This window comes from Pelobates fuscus, chromosome 7 (assembly GCF_036172605.1).
Source record: "Pelobates fuscus isolate aPelFus1 chromosome 7, aPelFus1.pri, whole genome shotgun sequence".
Lineage (NCBI taxonomy): Eukaryota > Metazoa > Chordata > Amphibia > Anura > Pelobatidae > Pelobates > Pelobates fuscus.
In genome coordinates, this window is record NC_086323.1 from 28,514,311 (window position 1) to 28,533,562 (window position 19,252).

At 44.0% G+C, this 19,252-nt stretch overlaps 1 protein-coding gene across 2 annotated transcripts; it reads left to right on the forward strand.

The window, feature by feature from the left end:
• The first annotated feature begins 1,243 nt into the window (after positions 1 to 1,243).
• On the forward strand, positions 1,244 to 18,993 carry LOC134569030 (carnitine O-palmitoyltransferase 2, mitochondrial-like). Of its 2 annotated transcripts, XM_063427845.1 has the most exons (6): positions 1,244 to 1,267; positions 6,790 to 6,987; positions 8,950 to 9,030; positions 9,155 to 9,261; positions 16,310 to 17,614; positions 18,647 to 18,993. In XM_063427845.1, the coding sequence occupies exons 2-6, from the start codon at positions 6,830 to 6,832 to the stop codon at positions 18,979 to 18,981; spliced, it is 1,986 nt and encodes a 661-aa protein (XP_063283915.1). In that variant the 5' UTR covers positions 1,244 to 1,267; positions 6,790 to 6,829; the 3' UTR covers positions 18,982 to 18,993. The 2 variants fall into 2 exon arrangements, with proteins under 2 accessions (XP_063283915.1, XP_063283914.1); XM_063427844.1 differs by lacking the exon at positions 1,244 to 1,267 and having other exon boundaries at positions 6,762 to 6,987.
• Positions 18,994 to 19,252: the final 259 nt, after the last annotated feature.

A 19,252-nucleotide genomic window follows, 5' to 3' on the forward strand; every position in this document is an offset into this window, starting at 1 on the left:
GCGGGCAGGCCTCCGCCTGCGTGGGTGATGCGATGGGGTTGTACCCCTAGTGGCCTTTGGCCCGGATGGGCTGATGCGGTGAGTGGCAGGTTGTTTCTGCGAAGTATTGCCCGAGGGTTGGTCAGGCCCCCTCCGAGTGGCGCCCCCCCGTGCACTATCGGTGCTCCTGGTCTCCCGCTGCTGGGTCCGTGTAGCAGTGTATCTCGACTCAATCTTTGCCCAGAAGTTGTGGAACAGATTGTTCAGGCGAATGTTTAGGGGCTCGGTGGCGAGGTTTTGGTGCTCCATTGGCAAGCTTCCTGCGCTGGGTCGTGTGTCCGCCATGTCAGACTGGCACGCGGCCTGCAGGTTTTGTGCGTGGTCGGGAGTGTCGGGTCTCGGGGACCACGGAGGTATGATGGTCGAAGCTATTTGGACCGGGATAACCCCCGCCGGTCCTGTGGGGGGGGGGGAGGCCAGAGGTCGCGGAGGCTGTTTGTAGCGATGGACTGGGAGAGCGGCCGTCTCTACCCTGCCCTGCGTGTTGTAGGCCCCAAGCCTCGGGTCCGGCTTTCCAGCGGGCATGTCGGGCATGAGAGGTATCCCCTTGCTCCCCTGCTTCTGTACAACAAGATGAGGTGAGTTGGGGTGCAATCCAAGGTAACGTACCCCTGTTTTTCGTCGAGTAATAGGCCCGGGCTCGGGAGCTCACAGATAGTGCGTCTGCTCGGCTCCCCTGTCAGGCTCCGCCCCCATATATTAAACTGTTTTGAGGTGACATTTGTCCTTTAAGAGCTTTAGATATGCGGTGGCCTTAAAGCCATACTATATTCACTAAAGTGAGAATTCAAAGTAAATTTCTAATTTAGGCCAAAAGAGGCAATTTGGAAAATGTGTACTGCTTCCAGTTTTCTACTAAACTTTAAATTCACACTTTAGGGAATAAACCTAATAATGTATTTTTCTCCACATATAAATCTCTGTCGTTTTGGTTAAAAATAAAAAACGTACTCACTGTAGCATAACCCCACCCCGAAGACATGTCTCCCTTTTTCACAAAACATCTTCCTGACTTCTGGAAGTGCTGGTCTTACATAACGTATTCCAGTGCATAAAGTCCGAGCTGTGTCAAGCTGCCAAGTCAGGTTACGGAGAATGGCATTAGTCCATAATGAGTTAATGGGTAATCATTGTGTGCACAGAATACTTTCTTAATTTGTTCTCACTGTGTCCATGGTGTGCTCGGCTGTAACTGCTGTATATACTTGGTCCTCGCTCTGTGTACTCAGTAAGTGATACTCATTGTGTGCTTGGCTTGAAATAGTGTAATTGTGTAGACACAGAGAATGCATCGTGTTACTGTGTGTGTGCCCAGGGGATGCCCTCAGTGTGCATTGTGTTACTGTGTGTGTGCCCAGAGGATGCCCTCAGTGTGCATTGTGTTACTGTGTGTGTGCCCAGGGGATGCCCTCAGTGTGCATTGTGTTACTGTGTGTGTGCCCAGGGGATGCCCCCATGGTGCATTATGTTCTGTGTGTGTGCCCAGGGGATGCCCTCAGTGTGCATCATGTTCTGTATGTGTGCCCAGTGGGTGCCCTCAGTGTGCATCATGTTAGTGTGTGTACCTGAGGGCATGTAGAGTTGTCTGGGTATGTTGTGGGGAAGTAATTAGAGCTGGGCATACCAGACCTCATCCTTGAAAAATAACTGAGCTAGCAGCCTTGCTTGGCTCTTTAATCCTGAATTCTGTAATTCTGTATTTTATTCACCATACCTACAAGTTGAGAGGGGGAGGGATTTAGGGAAAAAAGTAAAAGAGGGGCAGTGGGAGGAGAATGTTTAGGGCAAAATATAAAAGAAACAGACAGAGGCAGGAGACAGACAGCAGACAGAGAGAAGAGATTGGAGAAGGACAGGTATGACTGGGGTTGGCGTGGGGTATCACTGGGGTAGTATTAGCATCGGCCAGGCAGGGGCACATTAAAACAGGAGATTAGCAATGCAATTATGTATGTTTGATATGGTGCTGTATTGATATATATGATGTATTTGTTTCTATTAATTAATTAATAAAAAGGAAATGTATTACAAAAAAAATTAAAATAGGAAATGATTTCAGCCTCAGTGCAAACACAGAATAACATAACAAAAATTAGGGGAACAATATTAGGAGTGCTCATCCTGCATTTTATTTATATATTAAAATTATTTATTTATTTGCTGGAGATGGTTCACAGATTGCCACCAGGCGGCATTTTAAACCAGATTGATGGGATTGTGTGATGAGGTAATGTGATTGGACCTGGGAGTGATGAGGAGATTATAGGATGAGTAATGTTATTGGGCTGGGTGTGATGGGATTATAGCAGTATTCATCGACATTTTCTCACCCAAGGCACACTAAAGCTCTTCCCAGCACACCACAAGCAATAATATACAGGTGGTCCTCGTTTTGTGACCTACCTGTTTTACGACGGCTCGCACTTACGACCAGCTCTCTTGTGGGGTGGTAAGTGCGAGCCGTCATGGGGACTAGAACGATTCCCTGCTCTGCTGCATTCATCTATGTTCGGGGAAATTTCCCCGAACATAGATAAGCGCACCAGAACAGGGAATCCCTTAACTCCTCACTTACCGACCAATTTGTTCTACAACCGGGTCGTTAAGTGAGGAGTACTTGTATATATAAAAAAAAGAGTAATAAAGTGCAGACACAGAACAGTGTCACTTTGCCCCACAGAACATGCCACAGTCAGCATATGCCCATTAAACATATGCCAAGTCAGGTGCCCACTAGTGGCGTACACACAATCCATGGGTCCCCGGTGCGAAACTGACCCGTGGCCCCCCCCCCTCCCTATTCCCCACACTCCCCCCCTCCCCTGACAGACACACACACACATACATACATAGAGACACACACACACATAGACACATACACACAGACAGACACATACATACAAACAGACAGGCACACATATATATATATATACAGACAGACACAGACAGGCACACCCATACAAAGACACATACACACAGGCAGACACATACAGACACACACAGACATACAGACAGGCATACATACATACAGACATGCACACATGCAGACACATACATGCAGACATGCACACATACAGACACATACATACAGACAGACACAAGACACACATACACACAGTGGTGTATTTAGAATTTGTGCTGCCCTAGGCAGGACGGTGCTCGGGCACCCCCGTAATTTAATTTTTCCCGTACAGGCAGACAGGCATGCGAGCGGGCGGGCAGCGAGGGAGCACTTTTCCCTGAGCTCTTTGCTCAGCTTCCTCACGTGCCGCAGAGTGATGCCAGGAGCTGGAATATGACGTCATATTCCGGCTCCCGGCATTACTGCGGGTCGCGCGACGGAGCTAAGCAGAGAGCTCAGGGGAAAGTGCTCCCTTGCCACCCACCCGCCCCAGGGGAACCCAAAAGTGGCCAGCCGGCAGCTCTTGGGCTCCCAGAAATCGAGGCAAACAAGGTATTTGCCTGGGCATTTTGGGGGCAGCGTTTTTTGCCGCCCCCTGGAAATTGTCGCCCAAGGCAAATGCCTTGTTTGCCTCGCGGCAAATACGTCCCTGCATACGCACAAAGGCACATATATACATACAAACGGACAAGCACACACACAGACATACAGGCAGACACACACAGACATACAGACTGACACAGACAGACACACACATACATACATACACACACACGACACACATACATACAAACAAACAAGCACACATATATACAGACAGGCACATAGAGATACATACACAGTGTGGCGAAACCAGCTTCGCCACTGTGAACTGGAGAGGCCTGGCTGCTAGCCTCCTGCCCGCTGACTATGGCCCCTGGACATATTGCACTTTAAAGACTATATTTGGGCATGTACTAATTTATATTGCTGCTACTGGCCCTTTAAAATCAGCAATGGACATTTTGGGACTACTGTCCCTTTAAGACTGTGGAGCGTAGTACAGTAATCCTGCCTTTAATACTTTCATGTAATGTATTATGTGTCCTCTGGGTGGCCGCCATTCGGGAAACAACCACGTGGCGGCGGCCATCTTAAACTACCGAACAGCGGTGTTTTGCCGTCGAGTGTCTGGAACTAAAATCGGACACTTGACTAGGCAAACACCGCTGAGACCTCCATACTTCCAGAAATTCGTATGGAAACTACCGAATGACCCGCCGTTCGGTAGAAAGAACCCCACAAACAAGGGAATTCATTCAAACCCTCTCCAGGCTCTATAACACAGGCAATTCGTCTGTTTCATTCACTTGTTTGTGACCGACCGCAGGGCCAAAATGCATGGAACTGTTTTCGGATACTTTACCCATGCGGTCGGTCAATACTTTAAAGTCCCATAACTCCCGAACCGTTTATCCGAATAGGCTGATTCTTGCATATGTTGTCCCCCTGAATAAGGGCTATCAGGGGATACCTGTTTTGGAGGTGTAGCCTATGTATTTGGGGTACATCCAGGAATTGGGGAAAAGGGTGTACGGTATAATTGTGTTAAGTGTTAATCTAAGGGGAGGAAATGTGTGGGAGGTACATCCATGTGATTGGTTAATTTCATCCTCCCCCTGGGAGTGTCCTGTATGTACTTGTTTGTAATAAAAGCGAGACTGGGTGTCCCAGTCTTGAGTTCCTGCTTAACCCTCAAAATGAAGTGTCGTCTCGTTCTTGGGGGGGATTGGATTGTAAGCTGACTGCCAAGAGTGTAAGCCGATTGTATGCTTTTCTTGTTCAGCTGTTCCAGTTCGGAGTGTATTTCGTATCCAGCTCGTGAGTTCTGATGTTCTGCAGTAGCTGTGCCTGTCTATGGAAAAGGGGATTATCGCCTAAACGCATTTTTCCCCTTTCATGCTGAAACGGTCCGTTACACACAGATACATTCAAACACACACACACAAAATGTTTAAGTCACCCTCGTGTTTCCTACCTTTTAGGTGCAGGAGGGTGACTTTCCTTGGGGTCCAGTGGTGGCTCAGGTGGATGGGAATCAGAGTTCCCACTCTGACTCCTTCCTCCCGCGCGGCTCTCAGTGTTAGCTGGGAGGAGTGACGTGCAGTCACTTCCTCCCAGCTGGCTGACATCACAGGGGGCCCGGTCGCGCTGTTAAAGCACCCAGTGCTGACCGGGCCCCCTGACAATCCATCTCCATCGGGTGGCCCTGACAGCATGGGCCACCCGATGGACCCCTTTACATGCGGCCCCGAAGATGGCGGCAGGTACCCGGTCGCAGGGACCTCCTGGAGCGACCTCGGTATGTACACCAGTGGTGCCCACTAAGATGTTACACAGTAAGTTGGCCCATTAATAAATACCACAGTCAGTTTCCCCATTAATAGATACCACAGTAAGTTAAATAACTACCACAGTAATTTAGACTTTTAATAAATACAGTAGTTTGCTCATTAAGAAATACCACAGTCCAACAGCAACATTAATGGCATACAGGAAGTGTATAATAAGAGCAGATTTGCTGGAAAAGATTTCCAAATAAATATTCCTTAGTAATTTTATTTTTTGTACCTTGAGATGTGTGTCAACATTGGAGGGCATGTAGATATCAGACATTCAAACCATGTCCAAAACTGGATCTAGATACCTATTTGAAACTGTCAAAATCACTGCCAATGCCAAAGGGAAGTCAATCCTCAGATATTAAAAATTATTATAAAATTGTGATCACGAAGAGCAGCTTTGTAGTTGTCTAATGATATATATTTCATGTTCTTTAATTTATATTTTATTTATGGAAGGGAAACTCTAAGCACCATAACCACTACAATGTGCTGTACAGGTAATAGTGACAGGAGCTCACAGACGCAAGTAGTCAAACTGTTTGCAAATTGTTTGAACTTACCTTGGGTCACAGCCTCCAGGAGAGCTGTACGCTCCTGCCTGGAACTTACGTTAGCTTAGCGAGTTCCAAACTTAGTTCAATACAGAGAACTTCGAGGTCTACTACAGGAGGTGTTTGGTGCAGTGCAAACAGTTTTCAATCCGTATGCAAACAGTTTCACTACATTCCTGGCACCATAACTATTGTAGCATTCTGTCTTGGGTTTTTTTTGGGAGGGTTTTTTTGGATGACATTTTTAATATACATCTGGATTGTTAATATATCTGATTGTAATGTACGGTAGGATAGCATTGTTTCAGGGCTCCCAGAACAAATGTGTGTTGGCGCACTGGTGAAGCATCTGATCTCACGCTCGGGAAATAACGCATTGTACGGTGGGTAGAAAACGATACCGTCTCCAGTATTAGTCACAACAGTATATTATTTTTATTTCTATAGCAACAACATATTCTGCAGTGCGTTACAATTATAGAATGGGGATATTTGACAAGTAATTAGCATACAGAATATTGACAGAGACAAGTAGTAAAGTAGGGTCAGCTCAAACGAAATTAGAATCTATAAGGGCAGGAGGGATTGATGGATAATATGCCCGTGTTAAAATAAGTTAGTAAAAGGGGTGTTTGGACCACGGAATAGTGGAAGGAGAGAGAGTAATCTTACAATGGTAAGATTTTGTTTGGAGCTCTGTATAATGTAGTCTGTAGACCAATTGAATTAAGGTCAAACAAAGACATGCAAGCCTCTTCAGCTGAAAATCAAAGCCAGATTTACACATCAGGTTCCATGTCCGGCATTTACATGTATGATTAAAAAAATAAAACATTGGTCTTGTAAGTGATGAATATCTAATTTCTAGACACAGAACCTGTCATGTTCCAGTCCCGGTATCTCTTTTTTAAAGCACCGTTTAGGTCTCATTGTTACTCCATCCAGAAGTGTTCATGGCTCACCTACTGACCAAGTCCTGTTTTAGGAGAGGAGGTGCTGCTGGCTCCCCATTCTGTACTCTGCTCAGAGCGTACAGCACAGGAAGCACTGATACAGAATACCTGCAGAGGAGCAGCATTCCCACAATGTACTTCCAAGAACACCTGCCCAGGTGAGGAATGAGGCGACAAATTACATGTGATTCCATTCATCGTCAATCAGTTAGTTTGTAACTGCTTTATTCACTAAGCAGTAGTGAACGAATAGCCAGATGGCACATTGTGGACAAAATAACAAAGATGTAAAAAGATCAGGTTTAAGAAAAATAAAGAAGTCATTTGCATTGAATGTAATAATAAGTGCGCATGTTCTTACGTGGATGTTTCACATTTAGTGATTTAGCTTAATTATATTTTCCTTTACATGTTTACTTTAAATTTATAAATAATTTAATCAGTTTGGAGATGATTGTAATTAAGTGAGGGATTAACTCTACTACAATCATTATGTCCATTTATGTTTTTCCAAATGCTGAATAATTATTGACATAAAACTGTCCATAACCTAACCAGCGCCAATCTGCAAAATCTTTAAACTAGAAAAAAACAGCTCTATTATTCTTAAAGGAAAATTATAGTGTTAGGAATACAAAGCTGTATTCCTAACACTACAGTGCCCTCTCTGATTTCCCCCTAACTCCCCTCCCACCTTTGGCACTGGGTCATGGTCTGCTTCCTCTGATGTTATCTGATTGGGGGACCTAATGCGCATGCGCAGCAAGCGCCGGGCGCACATTAGGCCTTCCCCACAATAAAGCATTGCCTGAATGCAAAGCGTGAGGACATCCAGTGTCGTCACAGAGTCAAACTCCCGGAAGCGTCTCTAGTGGCTCTCTGGTACACAGCGATGGAGGCAGCCTTAGTACTGCAATGTAAACACTGAAGTTTCTCTAAAACTGCAATGTTTTACATTGCAGGACTAAGGGGGACAGGGACAAATTCACCTGCAGATCCATAGCATATGCATCGCACGTAATAAAAAAAAAACAAAAAAAATAGTTTGAGACACTTACTAAGAAAAGGTAACTTTACGAGGGCCCCAGCCAGTCATGATAACTTACGACACAGACGCCACTTTGAGCACTCAGAGACCTCTGAAGTGGCACTCCAATCTCAGGCCCTCCAGAGGCTGCGGAACTACAACTCCCATGATTCTTTGAATGAAATAGATAGCCAGAGAATCATGGGAGTTCAGCAACATCAGAATTTGGAGAACCCTCTTCTAGCGTATCCATAGACCAAGTCATATATGGAAGCACATAATTTCTAAAGTTGTTATGGTGCTAGGAGTGCCCTAGCACACAAATCAATGATTTGATTCCTTATTATCGCTCATGGCAAGAGGAATGTTTAACCCCTTAGCTGCTAAGCCATGTCACACGTGTACTGAAGACATTTTTTGATTTTTGCACTCACTGCGTTAAACATCAAGCTTACATTTTTTCTGTTATCAGGGCTTTTTCTGTGAATTACAGTAAAAAAAAACACAATACCTCGTTAATTTCAGAAGACCTTGCTTTTTAGTTTTAAAAACAAAATCTAAAATTTATATTAAAAGTCATCATGCGGAAAAAAAGTCGGATTTCCATAGAGTACATGGCAAGAAAAAAAAATAGCTTAGGAATTATTAGTCAGCTCCTCAAAAAGCTGCTTAATTTAGGATTATATACCTGTGTTTCCAAAAAAAAAAAAGTTTGAAATTAGAAGATAAAAGTGACGATTTATCAAGGCACTATTTCAGGTGCAGAGTACTCAAAGTTGAGAGAAATTCTATTGGTTTCCATGGTAACTGCTCCATATTTAGCGCTTTGCCCCAGAATGGCATCTGTTCTAGTGTTCTTGTCTTGAAAATCTCCCTGAAAATATAAAATGCACTCTGTTACACAACGGTCAGTATGTAAGGAGTTCTCTTGTTCCCTTCTCCTAGCCGCTTGCTTCTGCAGCATCTTGCTAGACATTCAATCGCGATACAGGCTGAATCATCTTACAGTCAACCTAATGTTTGATTTATCGTTCTTTACTGTCAGCCTATATATGCCATAAATTAAATAATACCATTGTGTCTTGGTTTGCAGGTTACCCATTCCAAAACTTGAAGATTCTATAAAAAGATACTTGAATGCACAGACACCTCTTCTGGATGCTGAACAATTCAGGTACTTACCTTATAGTCCAACAGTGTGTGACTGTGTGCTGTGAGCCTCGATCTAATGGGGTGAATCTGTGATTCTTCTTCAAAATATCTTGACAACACCTAGAATTGTTCTTTTAATGTTCTAGGAAGACTGAGCAGCTGGCGAAGAGCTTCCAGAATGGGATCGGAAAGCAACTTCACGAGGAACTGGTGTTGCAAGACAAACAGAATGAACACACGAGTTATGTTTACGGTAAGAATAAGATTGTATTCACAAAGCAAAATGCAGAATTAATGGAACTATAGCAAAGATGTATTACATAGAAACATAGAAACATAGAATGTGACGGCAGATAAGAACCATTCGGCCCATCTAGTCTGCCCAATTTTCTAAATACCTTATCTTATATATAAGATAGCCTTATGCCTATCCCACGCATGCTTAAACTCCTTTACTGTGTTAACCTCTACCACTTCAGCTGGAAGGCTATTCCATGCACCCACTACCCTCTCAGTAAAGTAATACTTTCTGATATTTTTTAAACCTTTGCCCCTCTAATTTAAGACTATGTCCTCTTGTTGTGGTAGTTTCTTTTCTTTTAAATACAGTCTCCTCCTTTACTGTGTTGATTCACTTTATGTATTTAAATGTTTCTATCATATCCCCACTGTCTAGTCTTTCCTCCAAGCTATACATGTTAAGTTCCTTTAACCTTTCCTGGTAAGTTTTATCCTGCAATCCATGAACCAGTTTAGTAGCCCTTCTCTGAACTCTCTCTAAAGTATCAATGTCCTTCTGAAGATACGGTCTCCAATACTGCGTACAATACTCCAAGTGAGTTCTCACCAGTGTTCTGTACAATGGCATGAGCACTTCCCTCTTTCTACTGCTAATACCTTGTATGTATGTAGTGGGGAATCGCGATGCAGCCTAGAACAAAAACTAACCCCATTCAACCCCCCAATAACGACAGACCACCTAGTATGGATGAACAGGCCACAGCATTTATTATCACAAACTAAATTACTGCATAACACATCCATAACTTTATTTATTAAATCTCTTCTTTTTCTGTAACCAAAGACGTTAGACATAAATAAGCATAAATTAACATGTATACATATATAACTCCACACATAGTGTTATATAGTGACCCAACTGTCCTTGCCAATAAACATACAGTGGTTCCTAATCACCACTTCCTCTCACTTCCCCCCTCGTCATAAAAATCATATCTTTCCAATGCCCGCCATCAGCCGACCTTATCCACGCTCGATGGGCACGAGACCTCAGGCAACCTAATGTTAAACCTTTGAAGCAGGGGAGGTTGAGACCTTAAAAAACTTGTTCATCTCATTCCATATACTTAAACGTAACCACTCAAACTCAATTGGCAAGGACATACCCCCGGCTAGCTGTGAATAAATATACTAATAGGGCAGGTGGAAGGGAAGCTGTTTGCTGGCCCGAATCCCAAGGGGCACTGAGGCAAGACCTCCCCCACACTAACTTACACAGAACATAATCCCACCCACCCACTCTTTCCCAACCAATCCCATGCATCTATCCCCACACTCCTACATGTGCCCTTGTCTGCGCTATCTCCCCAGGGCCTCTCCCTATACAACCAAGCATTCTGCTAGCATTTCCTGCTGCTCTATTACATTGTCTGCCTACCTTCAAGTCATCAGAAATAATCACCCCTAAATCCCTTTCCTCATATGTTGAGGTTAGGACTCTATAAAATACTCTATACTCTGCCTTTGGATCTTTACACCCAAGGTGCATTATCGTCCTACAACCATAATGTCCTAATCCCTATTTAGTTTCAGCCACCACAGCTCTTTTGTCCTGTGAAAAAATAGTGATAACATTTTTTTGCTTATCTTTTATCACGCTCAGACATCCTGGAGTTTTCGCTTCTTGTCCAATCCAATGCTTCGCATGGGGAAACACTAAATGCATTTGATGATGTTCAGTGTCTTCATGGACTTGAATGTTACTTGACAGAGTGAAACTCTGTCATTGCAATGCTAGTGCCTCTAGTGGCTGCCAGGAAGACAGCCACTAGGAGCTTTTAAAGGGACACTATAGTCACCAGAACAACTACAGCTTATTGAATTTGTTCTGGTGAGTAGAATCATTCCCTTCAGGCTTTTTGCTGTAAACACTGTCTTTTCAGAGAAAATGCAGTGTTTACATTACAGCCTAGTAATAACTTCACTGGCCACTCCTCAGATAGCTGTTAGAGATCCTTCCTGGGTCATGGCTGCCTAAAATGCATCCAAACATTCAGTATCTCCTCCCTCTGCATGCAGACACTGAACTTTCCTCATAGAGATTCATTGATTCAATTCATCTCTAAGAGGAGATGCTGATTGGCCAGGGCTGTGTTTGACTTGTGCTGGCTCTGCCCCTGATCTGCCTCCTTGTCAGTCTCTGCCAATCCTACGGGGAAGCATTGTGATTGGATCAGACCACCACATCTGGAATAACTTTGTATCAGAAGCATCAAAGGGGGAATGTGATGGGATTTCAGCAAGGCCCAAAATTTAGTAGGCTGAAATCTCCATGTGGCATATGTTAAGTGTATTAGATTACAAATAGTTAAGTGAGTCATCAGTGTACTGAGCATGTGCAGGAACTGAAATCACATTCCTTTGTCTTAATGAGCCATGTGGTCTGCCCATATAAGGTGATCCTGAATAACCTGTTCACTGATTGGTCTGAGGAGTATAGGAGGGGTTATACTGTATGGGAGGGGATATGCTGTTAACAAAAAGCTTTGTCCCCATGTGCTCTGGGCTCAGACATTTTGGAACGATAGTTCATCTGAGACCCGATCGGTGATAATAAAGACTTTTACTTCCTGAATCAGACCTGCTTCCATCTCTCTGTGTGTGGCTTCTGCGGCTTTCTCCTGTAATAGTTGTTCAGTGGTTAAACACTGCAATGTTTTACATTGCCGGGTTACAAGGTCAGGACCAGTGCACCTAGACCACTTCATTCAAATTTTACAAATATAAACTATGCAAGAAGACACTCCAAGCAACTGCATACATATTAGAGCCAGGGCCGGACTGGGGATATGAAGCAGCCCTGGAAAAAAATATATGCCAGCCCCATAGATATGTCGGGTGTGTGTATATATATATATATATTATTGATACATGTCTTCTTCTAATTCAAAATATTAGTCCTTTCAGGGTAATTAAATTATACAGTAAAGCATACTCACACACAGACACAGACAATCTTACTGATGCACACAAATAGGCTCATTGACAGAAAATCTCAATGACACACACAGACAAGGTTACTGGAACACACACAAATTTAGTACAGACAAACTCTGATACACACACAAGCTTATTACAGACAAGCTCACTGTCACACACACACACTCACTACAGACAAGCTCACTGATGCGCACACACTCTCCCTACAGACAAGCCCATTGACACACACATGTGCCCTACAGAAGAGCTAACTAACACACAGATTCACTGCAGAAAAGCTCACTGACACAAATATGGTCACTACAGACAAGCTCACGATCACACATGCTTACTACAGACAAGCTCACTGTACACACATGCTCACCACAGACAGGCTCCGACAAGTGGCGTACACATGACCTATGGGGCCCTGGTGCGAAAATTGATCCGTGGGCCACCCCTCCCCCCCCCCCTGCACGCTTACTCTGCGCAGGCCGGGGCCGCAACACATGGCGGCGGGCACCTGGTCGGGGTTGCAGGGCTGCGACCGCGGTATGTACACCAGTGCATGCAGATGCACACACACTTAAAGGACCACTACAGACACCCAGATCACATCAGCTCACATCAGCTCAATGAAGTGGTCTGGGAGTCAGGTCCCTCTAGTTTTAACCCTGCAGCTGAAAGCATAGCAGTTTCAGAGAAACTGCTATGTTTCACTGAGGGTTAATCCAGCCTCTAGTGGCTGTCTCACTGACAGCCGCTAGAGGAGCTTTCGCGATTCTAAGACACTTAACATCCATAGGAAAGCATTGAGTAATGCTTTCCTATGGGCGGTTTGAATGCGCGCACGGCTCTTGCCATGCATGCGTATTCGGAGCTGAGAGGCGGAGGGATCCCCTAGCGCCAAGGGAGTCCGGCGCTGGAGAAAGGTAAGTGCTGAAGACACACACACTCTCACGAACAGACGCATACACACTAGCTAACAGACACACACATTTACTGACAGAGACACACTCAGCGACAGACATACATACACACTCATACACTCTCACTGACAAACACACACTCACTAACAGACATCAAACAGACTCACTAACACAAACACACTCAGTAACAGACACACACAGTAACACACTCACTGACACTCACACACACACTAACTCACAGTAACAGTAACACACACAGTAACACTAACACACACACTAACACTCACAGTAACACTCGCAGTAACACTAACACACACAATAACACTCACACACACACTAACTCACAGTAACAGTAACACACACAGTAACACTAACACACACACTAACACTCACAGTAACACTAACACACACAATAACACTCACACTAACACACACAGTAACACTAACACACACACTAACACACACAGTAACACTAACATACACAGTAACACTAACACTCACAGTAACACTAACACTCACAGTAACACTAACACACACAGTAACACTAACACACACTAACACTCACAGTAACACTAACACTCACACTAACACTCACACTAACACTCACACTCACACTAACACTCACACTCACACACACAATAACACTCACACTAACACACACAGTAACACTAACACTCACACTAACACACACAGTAACACTAACACACACACTAACACACACAGTAACACTAACACTCACAGTAACACTCACAGTAACACTAACACACACACACTAACACTCACAGTAACACTAACACTAACACTCACAGTAACACTAACACACACACTAACACACACTAACACTCACAGTAACACTAACACACACACACACACTAACACTCACAGTAACACTAACACACACAATAACACTCACACTAACACTCACAGTAACACTAACACACACACTAACACACACAGTAACACTAACACTCACAGTAACACTAACACACACTAACACTCACAGTAACACTCACAATAACACTAACACACACACACACACATTTTTTTAATTTAATCCCCCCAGCCTCCTTACCTTTTGGAGTTCTGAGGGGATTCCCTGGGGTCCAGTGGTGCTGCTGGGCTCCTGGGGGGCCGGTCCACCGGCGGGCAGTCAGGCTGGCCGGTGCGCGAGGGAGCACTCTCCCCTGAGTGCTTCCTCTTCAGCTCCCTCGCGCGCCGCGTACTGATACCGGCGCCGGAAGATGACGTCATCTTCCGGCTCCGTTATCAGTGCGGTGCGCGAGGGAGCTGAAGAGGAAGCACTCAGGGGAGAGTGCTCCCTCGCGCACCGGCCAGCCGGACTGCCCGCCGGGTGTAAGCAGGGCCAGCCTCGGAGGGCCCGGAGGTGGCCGGCTCCTGGGCTCCCCAGGATAAGAGGCTGGCCCAGTGCGTACATACCGGGTCGCATGTACGCCACTGGCTCCGACACACCCATGTTCCTTACAGACAAGCTCACTAACACGCACACACACATATGATCCCTACAGACAAGCTCACTGACACACATACAAGCTCACTCACTAGCAGGCACACACACAAACAAACTCACTAGCAGGCGCACACACACAGAGGCTCCCTCACTAGCAGATGCGCGCACACACACACACACAGAAGCTTGCTCGCTCTCTCACTAGCAGATGCACACACACAAAGACATCCACACATAGAGGCAGACACCGAGGCAGACATCCACACACACACACACAGGCAGACAGTCACAGTCACACACACACAGGCAGACAGTCACACACACACACACAGGTAGACAGTCACACACACACACATACAGTCACACACGCAGACAGACAGACACACACGCAGGCAGTCACACACACACACAGTCACATACACACAGGCAGACAGTCACACGCTCACAGGCAGTCACACACAGACACACTGATCTGCTTCTTGCCTCCACATCCCTTAGAGCTCCTGGAGGCTGGTTGTTGGGGAAGCAGGGACTCCTTCCTGCTTCCCATGCAGCAGTTACCAGGGCCCCCGCCGCACGCTAGGCTCCGTCCACGCCGCACGCTAGCTCCGCCCCCACTGCAATTTTTTTTTAATAATCCCGGCCAGCCATGTGTGAGCTGTGCCGGCCGCCTGGCACCCCCTGCTCCCATGGGGCCCTGTGCGGCCGCACAGCTCACACATAGCCGGACAGGATTACAGGAGGCTATCAGCCCAGCCCCAGGTGCCGCGGCCCACCGGGAAATTTCCCGGTATCCCGGTGGGCCAGTCCGGCCCTGATTAGAGCTTCTTGTTTAATTAGCCTTTTTTTCCCCACAATGTTGTGTTTAGCTCTGAGTGCCTCCAGATTAGCTCCTTGTCCATCATTGGTATCATATTCGCCCTTTACATCAGTCACTCAGCATAGAAAAAGCATACAAAGAGAAGGAGAAACAAAAACAAATATTTCTGTTTCCCCTCCCCTAATGTAATGTTTGCCCTTACTGTGCCAGGACTGAACTAGCTTGTGATGTAATTTACTAATTCTTTACAATAAATTTGAAAGAAAGCACAGCAGTATATTTTACTGTAAGAACAATAGGATGTGGAATTCTCTGCCTGAAGAAGTGGTTTTATCAGAATCTACACAGATGTTCAAACAGCAACTAAATGCATACTTGCAAAAACAGAATATTCAAGGATATAATTTTTCAATGTAGGGTAATAGATTTTTGATCCAAGGATAAATCTGACTGCCATTCTGGGGTCAAGAAGGAATTTTTCTCCTAGTTTGTTTCAAAATTGGAATCGCTTCAAATTGGGTTATTTTGCCTCCTTTTGGATCAACAGCAAAATAGATGTGAGGAATGCTGAACTTGATGGACGCAAGTCTCTTTTCAGCTATGTAACTATGTAACTATGTAACTATGTAACTATGTAATATGAAAAGGGTTAACACTTATTTGTGTAATTAATTAAACATAAAAGGTTATTTTACCCCATAGTTGACCCTTACTTTAATGTAGATCTGTCTTGGCTATAGTGAACTCTGATTTTTAGATAATTCAGATCTAATGCGTTTTCTCGGTACAAATTAAGATTAATGATTATTTGAGCATAGCTGTAGCTGATTCCCCAATTATATTAATGATTTATTTCTATTTACAGATTACTGGCTTGATATGTATTTATGTGCCCGTGAATCCATTGTGCTGAACTTTAATCCCTTTGCGTCCTTCACCCCTGACCCTCGGCCAGAATATAATAACCAGCTGATCAGATCCACTAACATGGTTGTGTCTGCCATGCGATTCCTGAAGACTGTTCAAGCAGGTTACCTTGAACCTGAGATTTTACACATTAATCCAGACAAACGTGACACACAGGGATTTAAGAAATTTATCAGGTTTGTGCCATCCTTGTTGCCTGGATGTCCAGCACACATGGCGAATGCTTACCCTATGGATATGTCACCATTTGTTTGGCTCTTTAACTCCACTCGTCTGCCGAAACTTAACCGTGATGAACTGGTGGCAGATGAGAGCGGGAAGCACCTGTTGGTGTTAAGGAATGGGAATTTCTATGTGTTCGATGTCTTTGACAAAGATGGGAACATAGTGAAGGCTTCAGAGATCCAGGCCCACTTGCAGTATATCCTATCGGATGCCACCCCTGCTCCGGAGTTTCCTGTGGGATATCTCACAAGTGAAGAAAGAAACACGTGGGCTGTTTTAAGACAGAAGCTTCTTGAAAACGGAAATGAAGAGGCCCTGAAAAAAGTGGATTCTGCTGTGTTTTGCTTGTGTCTCGATGACTTTCCCATTCAGGATGATATCCACTTGTCCCACAATATGCTCCATGGATCAGGCATGAACCGGTGGTACGACAAGTCCTTCAGCATCATCATGACTCAAGATGGGACAGCGGCTGTAAACTTTGAGCACTCTTGGGGAGATGGAATAACTGTCATACGGTTCCAGAACGAGGTGTTCAGGGATAGCACGCAGAAACCAGCAATATCTCCTCAAACCCTCCCAGCTAAGGTGGACTCCAGCCAAGCTATACAGAAACTTGTTTTCCACCTTGATGACTCTTTGAAATCTGCAATCTCAACCGCCAAAAAAAAGTTTGATGCAACTATGAGCTCATTCACCATTTTACCCCTGGAGTACAGAAGAGGTGGGAAAGAGTTCTTGCAGACCCAGAAAATCAGCCCAGATGCTGTAGCACAGCTTTCATTTCAGATGGCATACTTCAGACAATACGGACATTCCAGGACCACATATGAGGCCTGCAGTACAGCAGCTTTCAAACATGGCCGCACCGAGGTCATACGATCGGCCTCTGTTTATACCAAGAAATGTTCTGAGGCTTTTGTAAGGAATCTTTCAAAACACAGTGTGGCTGAGCTCCGTAGCATGTTGCAAGAATGTTCAAAATACCACAACCAACTCATCCAGGAGGCTTCAATGGGTAAGATTTAATATAGTTGAGCAAAGTATAGGATTCTGCAGCAAAAAAAAAACTGAGATGCTAGTAAAATATCAACATATGGAAATGCATTTCTCAGCAAATGTTTTGAAAAATAACTTTAACATACTAATGTGTTTCATTTATTACTAGCTTATTTGCATAGTCCGAACTACTATGAACCCTGTACCCCATCAGGGCCATCATCGAGGGGGTACAACCAGTAATCCGATAACAGATTCAGTTAAGCAAAAGGCCCTGGACAGGTCCCTCTAGCATGTGTACCGTTTAAGGATATATAAATAGTAGACAATTAATTTATTCTGAATCAAATTTGACGGTAACGCACACATTTGGAACAAATTAAAACAAATTATTTTGGATCTATTTGTTTTCATAAAGATGGCAAATTAGGGACATGTCTACTAAGCAATTGGAAGAGCAAAATAGTGCTGTCATCTTTTTAGTAGATGGTTCCCTAATTTGGTATCATTAAGTGGGAATTCCATAATTAAGGGTACCACATTAGTGACTTATTTACTATCTATATTATATCTTTATAATGATAATAAAGGCACAACAGTATGTATTGTAGAGGGAATCACAATATATTTTTATTTTGTTGTTTTTGTTTTTTTTAATAGCGCCATCCTAATAATTAATTACACTATTTTACTAAACAACTGAAAGACCAAAATTAAGAAAACTACTTTTTTAAAATGTTTGATCTTTCAGCTGTTTAATAGAAAACTCCTTAATTTAGTGCTTTAGTTTGTGAGTAAATAATTTATTTTTGTTTTTGTTCGTTTTGCAAATGCAGGCGTGGGTGGCCCAGAAACTAAGTAAGGACATTAATACTCTAGCACTGGGAATACAGATCAGTATTTCTAAAACTACAGATTTGGCATGTGACTCCAAGGTCGCACCAAAGAAATACCGTAACCCAGTTATTTTAAGAAGACCCTGTATGAGATACATTTTTTACCGTTTTGTATAAATCTTCTCTGGGTTATTTTTTTGTCTCTCCTCCTACAGGGCAGGGGTATGATCGCCACCTTTATGCCATGAAATGCCTAAGAGAAAGGAACGGACTGACCCTCCCAGAGTTCTATCAAGATCCCGCCTATGATCAGATTAACTACAACATCATCACTACCACTACTCTCACCAGTCCAGCTATCCATCTTTTGGGTTTTGCACCACCGGTAGCAGATGGATTTGGGATTTCATACAGCATGAACAGTGACTCAATGGTTTTTAACATTGGAGCATACACAGATCGTGATGTTGGGCAGTTTGTGCAGTGTGTGCACCAGTCACTAGAGGACATTTTCAAAGTTCTAGAAGAGAAGTCTGTGAAAAGTTGTTAAAAAAAAAAAAAACTGTACTCAAAGCAATTAAAGTATTATAGGCAGGGATCAAGTCGTAAATAATAGGTATGGGAAGTTCTAAGGTTCTCAATCCAATTCTAATCCAATGACAGCAAACTGATTTCCTAGGATTTTTTTATATTACGTTTACTTATCCCTATATTTAACAAATATGCATTTGTGAAATCTGAAAAACATGCCTTTTATGCCTCCATCTTCCCTATTAATCATTGTTATAAGCTCTGTCCTTTGCACCTAGTCAGCATAGAGA

Bases quoted from the DNA above. Each gene is read 5' to 3' on its own strand.
- LOC134569030 (XM_063427845.1), top strand. From the start codon at position 6,830: ATGGCTCACCTACTGACCAAGTCCTGTTTTAGGAGAGGAGGTGCTGCT. The intron at 6,988-8,949 runs GTGAGGAATGAG...CTTGGTTTGCAG, and splicing joins TTCCAAGAACACCTGCCCAG to GTTACCCATTCCAAAACTTG. The intron at 17,615-18,646 runs GTAAGATTTAAT...CTCCTCCTACAG, and splicing joins CATCCAGGAGGCTTCAATGG to GGCAGGGGTATGATCGCCAC.